The 12,587-nt window shown below is 38.2% G+C and overlaps 1 protein-coding gene across 6 annotated transcripts in view; it reads left to right on the forward strand.

Annotated features, from left to right (window-relative positions):
- The window catches only part of ATP2B2 (ATPase plasma membrane Ca2+ transporting 2), a 141,925-nt gene that overhangs the window by 101,714 nt on the left and 27,624 nt on the right, over positions 1–12,587 (forward strand). For all 6 annotated transcript variants that reach the window (XM_088134107.1, XM_025164224.2, XM_025164225.2 and 3 more), the window contains exons 11-15: positions 590–831; positions 1,370–1,604; positions 5,212–5,391; positions 6,798–6,885; positions 12,235–12,341. In XM_088134107.1, the coding sequence (XP_087990233.1) occupies positions 590–831; positions 1,370–1,604; positions 5,212–5,391; positions 6,798–6,885; positions 12,235–12,341 (852 nt within the window). The remainder of the gene's footprint in view (positions 1–589; positions 832–1,369; positions 1,605–5,211; positions 5,392–6,797; positions 6,886–12,234; positions 12,342–12,587) is intronic.

The raw sequence follows: 12,587 nt of genomic DNA on the forward strand, positions 1-12,587 counted from the left end.
TGTAGCAAAACAAGTTTTAAACTCCATTGCAATTATAGGTAATCATGTTTTCAAACTAGCTTTAAAGTAATATTTTGAAATCAATTTTTTTTTAAAATTCTATTTTAAAATTCTTGCATTAGAACAAAGAGCGGGATAGAAATATTTTAAATGAATAGTTTTTTGTTTTTAAATGCAATGGATAGATAATTTACTGTATTAGGAGACAAGTCTCCAAATTAAAAGTTACTTTAATTATGTGTAGTTTAAATCTGAGCTTTTCATTGTTGTTATGATATTGAAAGCAACCGGAACAAGCAGCCTTGAGCACAGAATTGGAATTGGGAAGAAGACAGGCTTTTTCTGATTTTTTTTCACTTTGGGAAAGAAAGGAGTCTGAGAGCAAGGTGGAACAGAAACAACCTTAAAGCACCAAGACCCCTTTGTAATGTTCCAGTAAACTTTTCAGGCTTCTGCAACTGTTTTTCTTTCAAAATAAATGAAAGCATTAGGGAAGAGCTACATGTAATCAGAGGGCGAGATCAGGTGAGGATGCTATTTGCTGCTTAACGTGACACACCCTGACGCCCAATTCTTCCTCTCTCCTTAGCCACCAGAAAAGGAAGGTGGTCTACCTCGCCAGGTTGGCAACAAGACAGAATGTGGATTGCTGGGATTTGTTCTGGATCTAAAGCAGGATTATCAGCTTGTTCGGAATCAAATGCCTGAAGAGAAACTCTACAAAGTTTACACATTTAACTCTGTGAGGAAGTCAATGAGCACTGTCATTAAAATGCCAGATGACGGCTTCCGAATGTATAGCAAAGGGGCTTCTGAAATTGTCCTAAAGAAGTATGTGCACGGTATTTGCTTTGAACCCTTTTTCATTAATTCTGTATGGAGGTGTTCCCAGTTCCTTTGTGAATATAAATCCTACTGCCATAGACAGGCAGTCAGATAGATGTATGTCCGCTGAATCTCCCAATCTCCATCAAGACAGTGGGACATCCTTTTATGTAGAATTTGTAGTACGTTCATTCTTTTAGTGAATCGTCATTTACTAGGCAGTTCTCCTGAGTAAAATATGTATCAAGTGGCACCAATTTCTGTTTTTCTTCATTATAAGTACGTACCTTGGGCAGGATTGGAACTACCATATAAAGGGAGGAGGTAAAGAGATCCTTTGACTCAGTCTCTTTGTTTGGAAAAAGTCATCTTCTTTTGTTAATTGGAATTTCATCACTCATTAATTGAGGAAGGTATGATCCAAGCTGCTGCTGCTGTATTATTCTTTTATTTCTATTTGAAATACCTAATCTAACACATCCCTCTCAAGTGTTGAATCTTAATTCTCTGCTATTGTGATCCAGTCATTTTCCTTTCTTTCCAGATGTTCTAAGATTCTTAATGCTGCAGGTGAGCCTCGGATTTTCAGACCGCGTGATCGGGATGAGATGGTTAAGAAAGTGATTGAGCCCATGGCCTGTGATGGATTGAGAACCATCTGTGTTGCTTTTCGAGACTTTCCCAGCAACCCTGAACCGGACTGGGACAATGAAAATGATATTTTAACTGACCTTACCTGCATTTGCGTGGTTGGCATAGAAGATCCTGTAAGATCAGAGGTAAAAATACTCTAAAAACAAAACAGAAAGCCCCAAAAGCTCAGAATTTTTTTTTTTCTCTGTAGGTAGTAAAAAAATCAGGTTTTTTAAAAATGCCGCCTTTTCAATATTTCCAAGCATAACGCAATATAAAAACAGTACATACAACTGAGTATGTAAACCCCTCTACTGATTAAAGATGTGAAACTTCTGCATATAGAGGTTGATTGACATCACTTCTCAATTGCACTCATCCAGTATTAAATATCCTTGAATGAATAGGTTTTCTACTTTCTTTTTGATAACTTTGGAGTTGCCTTGTGTGTTAAAGTGCCAGATTGCCAGCAGAGTAAATCATTATACCCTTTTTTATTTAATGGGGCAAAAAAAATAACACCTCTCTTTTAGTATAAATAACAGAAGAACAGATGAGATCTATATATAAATGTAAAGCTTTCTTCTTTGTTTTGAAAACAAAATATACCAATCACAGTTTAAACAAAAGTGGTTGAATGTTCCAAACCAGATTAGCCCAGAAATTGTCTAAGTTCTTCTGTTGGAATGTATGCTGGGTAGGAATAAATTCTGATTTATCAAGAATCTATTTGAAATATACTTTTGTCAGTCCTCATCAAGTCAGGTATTAGGAACAGTGGTGTACAGGATGAGGGAAGCAGACTGTTTCCCCCCCACCCCTTGCTCCTTGTGTTTTCCCCTTACGTCACTACTGCTTCTTCCAACATTGAAGCAGGAAAAGAGGAAATATTTTTTTGTGGGAGAAAATGATGGGTCAGTGGAGAAGCCTGGACTTTGATCCAAGGTGGAGAAAAGTTCTGGAGGTCTAAAACTGTCACTTAATAGATCTTTTGAGGGTAGGGAGGTTCATTCTCAGTTCACTAGCAGATTTTGCTGTAGGAAAGTTAAAGAGAGTTCTCATTTGACCATAAGAAACTGAACTATTTTGCTAAGTACTATTTTTATTTATTTAAAGCGTGTGCTGATTTTCCCCCTGCATTTAAGAAGACAAACATTATGTCAACCTGCATGCTTAGTGAATTTACAGTTGATGATTAAGAAGGGAAGATGGTAGAAAATTTCATTTTCTTGGGCTCCAGAATATACAAAGATGGACAGTGTGCTGGAGATTAATTCTAGAGAGGAAGATTATAGCAGATTTAGACCAGATTGTGAAGCAGAAGGGCTTTTCAATAGCAGCAAATATCAGAATAGTTAAAGCAGTAGTCTTTCTAGTGGTCCTGGAGAGCTGTGAAAGCTAAAAACAGAGAAAGAGAAAGAGAAGGATAGATGCTTCTGAACAGTGGATTTGGAGACAGTCACTGAGAGTGCCATGGACTGCAAGAAAAACCAGCCATTCCTTGACCACATAAAGACTGATTGTTCCCTTGTGGTGATAAGCAGCAAACAGAATTTCACATAACTTTAGCATGTGATGCAAGCAGGCAATGAACAAGAACAAAGCAGAACTGGAAAGGAAAGGCAATGGATAAATGCAATCAGAGAAATGACTGGAATGCCTTTACAGGCTGAAATGACAAGCTTTCATTTATAGAGGGCCAGAAATCAAACGTGATTCTGTGGCGCCTAACTAGTTAACTAGCATTAATTTCAGCCATTCTCATTCATTTTGATAGAAAGTCATTCACTGTTTTATTTGAAAGACTTGGGTGAGGTAAGGCAGCTGATGCGACGGCTGAGGGATGTGTAAAACGGTCCTGTATTCTGTCGTTCACTAATTTCTTCAATAATCTGCAAGTAAAGATAACTCTTTATGGAGGAAGCTGGGAGCAGACCTATTATTATTATTCTTGACACAGTAAAGCAAGCTTTAAAACACCAGAATAAATTCTATAGCAATTCTGACTGGGAGCTAGAAATCTCCTTTGCAGGAGATAGAAATTTTAACGGAACTAGAAGATGGATTTTACTGTCTTTTACTATTTCTTTTTGCTTCCACAATAATAGCCTTTTGAAAAGAGTATTATAATTATAGTTTCTTTGCTTTTTAAAAAGAAAATCTGTAGAAAAAGCTGACCAAGACAGCAACATTGACCTACTGATGCGGAGAACATTTTCAGCAATTCACTCATCTCTAGTGTAGGTCCACACTGAGATTCCCAGCATGTTAAGCTGTGGGCCGCTTACCATATTACAGTACACTAGAACAACTTGTTTAGAATGGCTCATATAATTGCTTTACTGTGACAGAAGTGATACCTTAAGCTTTTACTTCACCAGGCTCCAGCATGCATTAAAGATAATTTGAGTGTTTTTTTCACATGCAACTGACTTATGAATCCCAGATAAGAGAACACAGTTTCTTTCCAAATATATATTGAAAAAAAATATGAAATCCACCCTGAAGACTTGCTTCAGATAACAAGATTTAGTCTCCTGGGAAAGCCATTCTTCACTCCTAAAATGTTAGGTCCTGGTGCAGCTGTTTCCCCTATAGCTGGAATTTGCATAGTCAGACAATCCTGTTTGCATTTGTGTTAGGAGGCCATAATGCAATTCAGGTTAGGTCAATTCGAGTTTATTGTTCTGCAAATTTGTTTAAAGAGTCTTAAACATATTTATTTTATATTTCACATTTTAATGACTTGTAGGTTTTCCATAGATTGCAATATCTGTATTGCTCTCTTTCTTGTGGACTAATCAGTAGTCATAGAATCATAGGGTTGGAAGGGACCTTGGAGGTCTTCTGGTCCAACCCCCTGCCCAAGGTTAGAACTGAATTAGGAGACATGCTTAGTTATTAGCACTTCTACCAATGGCTGGATGCCTGGAGGGAAAGGAAGGCAGCCATATAATGGGACAAAAAGCAATTTCAGTCATTACATAGTTATAATGGAGAGCTCTGAATGTACTAAGATTTATAACAACATAATAAAAAGGGGGGAAAGCAAAAAAAAAATGAAATAATGAACTTGGACATCAAAAAGCAGTCCATCCCTGCTCTGTACAAACATTAGCATCCTCCTTGTTGTTTCAAACAAGCTTATCACCATGAGAGTGCTTAGTTCTGAGTGTATGACAAGTGTGATCCATCACTAGGATTGCTTTCTCACTTACAGTCCTGGAATATGGTGATGTGGTTTTCAGGTCAGAAAGATTGGAACATATTATTATTTCAATGTTAAAAAATAGCATAACCATCTTGTGCCATTGTGCTGATATTTGCTTACTTAACACATGTCTACTTTCTAATATTATGATTTATTATGCTTCTAGTATTTTTTTTCTTCAAAATAAATTCTTTAACATTCTGTGTTGAATTATGAGCAGACCTCTAATAGGATTTTCATCTCCTTTAGAAAGTAAATCATCCATTCCTCATTAGCAATCTGTTTGTTTCTAAGGACCATGAAAAGAGTCCATAAGCTGACAATGAGAGTACATGGCATTCTGCAAGCTATTCAGAATTTCTCTTCTGCATATATGTCGTTCTTAGGGGCTGTATACTCTTTCAAATCCAAAAGGCCCATGGTGTCTCTCTTGTTTTGTTTTACTAATGATGCAGCTTTCATCATTGAAAATCCTTCATTCTGAAATACCATTCTGATGAGTTTTTATTATGCTTTTCTGTTCCATCTCACTGTTTGATTAGGTCCCAGAAGCCATAAGAAAGTGCCAACGAGCTGGAATTACAGTCCGCATGGTTACGGGAGATAACATCAATACAGCTCGTGCCATTGCCATAAAATGTGGAATTATTCACCCTGGTGAAGACTTCCTCTGCATTGAAGGAAAGGATTTTAATCGAAGGATTCGAAACGAGAAGGGAGATGTAAGTCTTGTGCAGAACAGTATCTATTCTGTCCAATTGCCAGAGAACTGGAAAAAGTGAAAGCAGTTGTTTGTTTTTAATGTGCTGCCCCTCACATTTTTGCAGCTTCCTGTGCAGGAGATATAATTCAGAAATGGCAGTTCTATAATATTAAATGATGACAGAAATGTTCAAGAGTAATTTAAACCCTTGCATACCTTTCAGTTTTCATTACTGATTTGTTCATTTGTGCATCCTTATCAAAATGTGGTACCCCTTCAGAAAACTCCATGCTTGTTTTGCCTGCTCCCTGTTCCTTCTAATATGTGACTTCCACGTTCATGGAAATGACATCTGAACTGGTAAACGTTGGTTTGTCCCATCCCTCAGAAGCAGGATTAAAGCATAGTTTGCAAACCTTATTTAAAGAGAACATGTAATGTGGAGTTCTTGATGCTCTCTGAGCTTGGTTATTAACTTACAGATGTTTCATTACCCAACTAGGTCACATTATCAGTGCAAACTCAGCTAGGTACCTCACACTGATGATGTTACCTAGTCGGGTAATGAAATGTCTGCAAGCAAACCACCAAGCTCAGAGAGCACCAAGAACCCCACAGTTCAATCCTGAGCTACACATATTCTCTTCTATTGGAAATTATGTAATCCACAATTTACCATCTGGAACAGTGAACTGGCACAGAAAATTTGCACAATCCAGTGATCCTTCCTGAGTACATTCAAGCTGAAAAGCACCTTTTAAAATATTCTCTTTATATATCGTAACTATAAAATGTTCCCAACATGGTCATGTGAGCCCTCCTTCCTTCCTTCCTTCCTTCCTTCCTTCCTTCCTTCCTTCCTTCCTTCCTTCCTTCCTTCCTTCCTTCCTTCCTTCCTTCCTTCCTTCCTTCCTTCCTTCCATCATGTGTACCTCTATTGACTTTTTGATTATTCATAACAGGACTGATCCCACTGATAAAGTGGTGCTTACTTTTAATTGTAGAAGTCTGCAGTCATAAAGTACAGCATTATTTTTTAGATATGATAGAAACCTACTTATATCTACTCTACATTTAATCACAAGTGTTTTAGTGAGCTTAGAAAATGCCTGTTTCATTTATAAAAGAACTGATGCAGAAGCTACAGCAATAAAAAATAACCTGGTATCCATCAGGACTATTTAGAACATAATATAGAGAAACATGTTGAAAGCAGCACAATGTTCGAAAAATAATGCAACAATATCACTCAGACAACAGGAGATGGCATATTAATTTGATTGGGGGTTAGAATATTTCTTTTCATCCAGTACTCTCATATTTTAGTCCTGGGGAAAACATTGACCTTAAAATGGTATTTCTTTTAAATGACACTGACATGTACTGAACGACTGACGAATGTATTATTTTTGTTACTATTTTCAGATAGAGCAGGAACGCATTGATAAGATATGGCCAAAACTTCGGGTCCTTGCTCGTTCATCACCCACAGATAAGCACACCTTGGTAAAAGGTAAGCCTGCACTTTGGATGTATCTCTATATACAGTATTTGTCCTTCTGTGAAGACTTTTGTAGTAACTTAAATAGTTTGCTTGCTTGACACAGTTTCCTGAATGTAGTTGTAGTCCACATTTTCCAAGAAATTAGGAATAATGCCTTCTGGATTATAAGAATTGTTTACACAGAGTGGCGAATTACAAAAAAATATGCAGCACAAGAATCTGGTCCATGTCAGTGCTGCAGGTGTTCTATATGGCTCTGGATAATTTTTCAGTGAAACATGTTTTCCATTAAATCCTGTATTTGCTCTCTCACAAATGTTATATTTTTCTATGCATCTTGCTTGTATACTGCAATATAGTTTTTCTATGGAATTACTCCATTTTTTAAATGGACATTTCCTTATGCTAATTTTTTTTCAAAGAAAACTGGGATGTTGGTGGTGGTATGCCCCCTTCTCAAGAGCTGTCCTTGGACCCAATGATTTTAGAGAACTATCATCCTGTCTCCAACCTTCCATTTTGGAGGAAGTTTGTTAAGAAGGTAGTTGGACTGCAGCTACAGAGAACCCTGGAAGAAGCAGATTATCTCAGTCAAGTTTCAGTCCAGGATTCAGCATGGCAACAACCTTGGTCATGCTCATTGATGACTTCTTGCAGAGCTGGGATGGGGTGGTGCATCTATTCTTGTGCTCCTTGATCTCTCAGTGGTTTTTGATACTGTTGATCATGGTGTCCCTCTGGACTGGTTCTGGAGGTTGGGGATTAGTGGCACTGTTTTACAGTTGTCGTCCTTCCTTCCAGGCTGGTTCCAGTCAAATTTAGTTAAGGGGGAGAGGTCGATCCCTAGGACCCTCCTTTGTGGAGAGTTCCACGCTCTTGCCCCCCTTATTTAACACCTATATGTGAGTCATCTGCTGGTTTGGGGTTCAGTACACTGATGATGCCTAATTAATAGCTTTTGATCTCAGGCCAGCTTGACCCAGGGTTTGTAGGTTGTGGGCCTGAGCGGGGAGGAACTGTCTTTAGTCCAATCCTACCAAGTCCATGTGGCTGTGGATATCGGGGCGGGGTCTGGGGATATTTCATCTTTAAGCTTGGATGGAGTTGCTCTTCCCCTTTCAAGAGTGGTCTGCAGTCTGGGGGTCTTCTTGGACTCACAGCTTCTGCTCAAAACTTAAGTGACAGCTGTGGCCAAGAGGGCCCTTGCACAGCTTCATCTTGTTCAGCAGCTCTACCCTTTCCTGGATTGGGAGGACCTTCAGATAGTCACTCATATCTTAGTCGCTTCACAGCTCAACTACTGCAGTGTGCTCTATATGGGACTACTTGGAAGCTTCAACTGGTCCAGAATGCAGTGGCGTGGGCAGTGACGGGTATGCTCTGGTATGCCCGTGTGAACCTTTGCTACACAGCTGCACTGGTTCCCAGTTTGCTTCCAGGTGTGATTCAAGGTTCTGGCTACATGGCATGGGCCTGGTTATTTGAGGACTGCCTATTTCCCATGGTGTCTGACTGGCTGGGCAAGCAGTGTCATTTTTCGACACCCAAGAAGAGTGTTTACCCTGTTGTGGCACCTGCCATCTAGAATGAAGTTCTGAAATCCATGAAACTACAACCTGACAGTGTTCCAGAAGACTGTAAAGGCCTGACTGTTCTCCAAGATCCTGGGGCTGGGGTGGATGGAGCCCTTGTGGGATGTGCTTTGTGTATGTTTGCTGGACTGCCATCTTGTTCTTGTGCTTTTTTTTTGTTCTTTTTTACTTTTTTTTTTTCCTGATTCATCATCTTGTACGTTATTGTTGTTACATTGTGAGCTTCCCAGAGTCGTTTGGAGTTGGGCAGCCCCTAAATTGAATAAATTAAATTAAAGATATATATTCCCCACATATACTCCGATTTTCACACATCTTTTTTAATGCATGCTATATTTCACCAAGAGCAATAAATACCAGCAAAGCTACCATGTATGATTAGCAACTGTCCTTCAGGGAATGCCCATATTTTGAGGTAAAAGAGCCAAATATTTTGGCTGTCTTCCAGCCCAGGAGATGACCTGTTCTATTGTTTACGCTAGTCTTTAAAGTATATGCCAGTGTTTCTCAACCTTGGCAACTTGAAGATGCATAGACTTCAGCTCCCAGAATTCCCCAGCCAGCATGGCTGGCTGGGGAATTTTGGGAGTTGAAATCCACACATTTTCAAGTTGCCAAAGGTTGAGAAACACTGGCATATATTGGTCTTGTTCCCCGGCTTAATAATAAGCATGCCTTCTGCACTGCTCACAAGAAGTCAGGTATGTGGCCTTCTTACTTCTTTGTCTAAGGATCAAATAATCTTTTCTACAATAATCTATAGAAAGCCACATGACTGTAGACTCATAACAGTCAATCTACCATTTGCTTTATTTGATGTCAGAAGTCCTGCTAAAATGTTTGTGCTGGTAGCATCTTGCAGAATTAGGCTCTGGAAATTCATTCCATCTCAGTCTGTTTTAAAAGATGCAACCCCCCCCCCAACCCTTTCCAATTACTCATCCACTTAATATAGAATGGGACAAGAATGAACTCTTTTGTGGAGGAAATGCAGTCAGCAGGGTTGAGAAAGGGTAAAAATGAATCTGAACAAGACGGGTTGCAGAGCATAAGATTATGACATAAATAAAACAGGCCTGAATGTCTTATATAACTTCAGTTAAAACAGTGGTGAAAGCACTCAGCAAACAGCAGAGCAGACAGGAAAAGAGAGGAACTAAATAATTCCTGTAGTGGGAGAAGAGTGATTTTGGCTTGGGAGCATCTTTAACTTTTTTTTTTTTTTGAAGTTCATTTAAAATTACACAGAATTATTTGAGACATTTAGTTCTGAGTAGGTACATGTTACTCTGCTTGAAGGATGAATCATGATCTCACCTTTAATACATAAGAATGGCTCTAGGACTGAGAAAACCCCACTGAAGAAGTTTTATATATCTTTAATAGTATATTTGCCAGAGGAAGGTGCTATTTATCAGTATGGTTGGTCACACAGCCAGCCAGATGTTTAGACTGGATTTGGCATTTTTATCCACCTATTGAGTCCTTCCCAAGGACCTGGGATAGGCAGATGTGGTTGCTTGATGGTGTTAAAGATATTGCTGCAGGATGGAAGCTGTTCCAAGTAAAGCTGCATTTTGCAATTGACCAATGGTGATTTTGTCAATGCCAGTGATGTTCAAGTGGTGCTCCAGATGTTTTGAAATTGCCCCCAAGGCACCTATTACTATTGGTACTGTCTTTGCTTTCTTTTGCTGTAGTCGTTCTACTTCTATTTGCAGGTCTTTGTATTTTGTGATTTTCTCCAGTTCTTTCTATTCCATTCTACTGTCTCCAGGTATTGCAGTGTCCACTATACAGACTTTTTTGTCTTTCTTATCAATAATTGTTAAGTCTTGGGTGTTATGTGGCAGGTGCTTGAATGTTTGAATTCTAAAGTCCCAGAGCACTTTAGCTTCTTCCTTTTCTATCACTTTGTCTATTTTGCAGTCCCACCAGTTCTTGCTTGCAGGCAAATGGTATTTCTTGCAGATATTCTAATGCACCATTGTTGCTACTTTGTCATGCTGTTGTTTGTAGTCAGTCTGTGCGATCTTCTTGCAGCAGCTAACTAGGCGGTCCACTGTTGTTGTTGTTGTTATCTTATTTTTATTATTAAAATTAAAAGACTCCTTTAGCAGATAAAAAGATGTCCATTTTCCTGTGTGAATTAATACTAATTAACTAAAATCATTAATACTGAAAGTAGCTTTAAATTCCTACTATATTTAGTTTAGGTAGTTGGGTCTCAACATTTTCAGGCACCCAATTCTGAATAAAGTTTTGCTATCAACATAAGCTCCAAATAAAATTGACATATAATCTACATTTATTTATGCTATGTATTATATGAATAAAGTCATTGTTTTAGTACTGAGGATGTTATATTGGAAACTGTAATAAGTTGCAGCATAAGCTTGTAGACCTGGACATCTCAGATTTGTATATTCCAGGGCTGAGCACAAACCTTCTATTGAGTTTGTTCATTGTGATGACTGATCACAGCAACAATAGTGTAATATTTTAATATATTATGGAATATCATCCAATTATTTTATGATGGTTTAGGACATCCAAACCCTTTTTAGACTGATATGTAGACACTAAAAATGGACCTGTCCTTTTTAAAAGAAAGCTCCAAATGAAGCATTGTCCTTCAAGAGCTTTTCACATATGGATATGATAACCTTGAAAAACCATTTAGAATTTAAGTAACTGCTAACGGCAGTTAGAAATGTATGTAGCTTCATGATACTTGGTAATAATTTTACTCAGTTCTTTCTTTTCACATACCCTAACTTAACTGAACTTCAATGCCTCCTGGTGATTATCTTTCAGGATATACTGGCTAACATTTATTTTAGAAAGTCTTAGAAAAAATTAAGAAACATAGACAAGAAAGAGAACAGTTGGTGCAAATTCAAATAATTGTCTCTGGGCATCTTTCTAAAATTATTTATATTCCTTACAAATCAAATGAAATTAATTCATTTCATTTGTAGAAAATAAAATAAAATAAAATTTATTAATTAAAGAAAATAAAATTAATTAAGTGCCTTAGGCACTCTGAGTAACGTGAGTATAAAATCGAAGGTCAATGACAGAGCTTGATCCATAAGTAATAAGATAAATCTGGGTACTATACCTTAGTTGTAGGTGACAAGTTAGATAGATGTTCTTGTGATGGGCATTCACAGGGGGTTGAAGTCAAGATGTCAGCTCTGATCACATGATCAGACCCTCACCCTTCCTTATATGCATTGCATGTGAGAGACACATGAAAAAGGGGGAGGCTTTGCTTGCCAGTTAGCTACCAACTACAATACAATTTACTACCCATAAAGCACTTCATGGCATAGGACCTGGCAGTCTGAGGGACCAGCTAGTTTCTGCTTGTCCTATACAACTGATTGGAGTGGGCACACCCCAGTCAATTAAACTGTCAATCAAACAGTGTGATGTGGCAGGACTAAGAAACGCCTTCTCTGTTATGCTGCCTGCCCTATGGAATATCATCCCCCCAGAGATCCGTATAGCAACCACCCTGACTATCTTTGAAAAGTCTTTGAAAACCTGGCTTTTCCCCTGGTGGTGAGACCCTTGTAAGACTTTATATGTTAGTTCTTCTGGGACATACACTGTTGTTTTCTCATTTTTAAAAAATCTCTGTTGCTCTTAATGTTGCATGTTGCACAGAGCCTTCTGGAGCTGGGCAGCTTTCTAAAATAGCTACATACCTACATTATATATTCACATGATTACTTACTCGCATTGACATATTTTGCAGGTATCATTGACAGCACGCAAGTGGAGCAGAGGCAGGTTGTAGCAGTGACTGGTGATGGAACTAATGATGGGCCAGCTCTTAAAAAAGCTGACGTTGGCTTTGCAATGGTATATTTCAGTTCTTATCTGGGTTTCATTTGATTTGCTTCTGTGAGTGAATGCATTGCATTTGGAACCAGGGTAAAACATATTCCCAAACTTTCTTTTAATGATTAAAAAAACGTTCTCAATGATCATTCCCTCAATCTACTGCTATGCAGCAATATATTTTAATAATAGTAGTTCATATTCTCTGTGGGACTTGTGCTATTACTTTACCTGGATTTTCTAAATGGTTTGAAAATATGTCCATTA

Source organism: Python bivittatus, unplaced genomic scaffold, assembly GCF_059951505.1.
Source record: "Python bivittatus isolate LINGU-HERP-01145 unplaced genomic scaffold, Pbiv_v1 ctg000080_np1212, whole genome shotgun sequence".
Taxonomy (NCBI): domain Eukaryota; kingdom Metazoa; phylum Chordata; class Lepidosauria; order Squamata; family Pythonidae; genus Python; species Python bivittatus.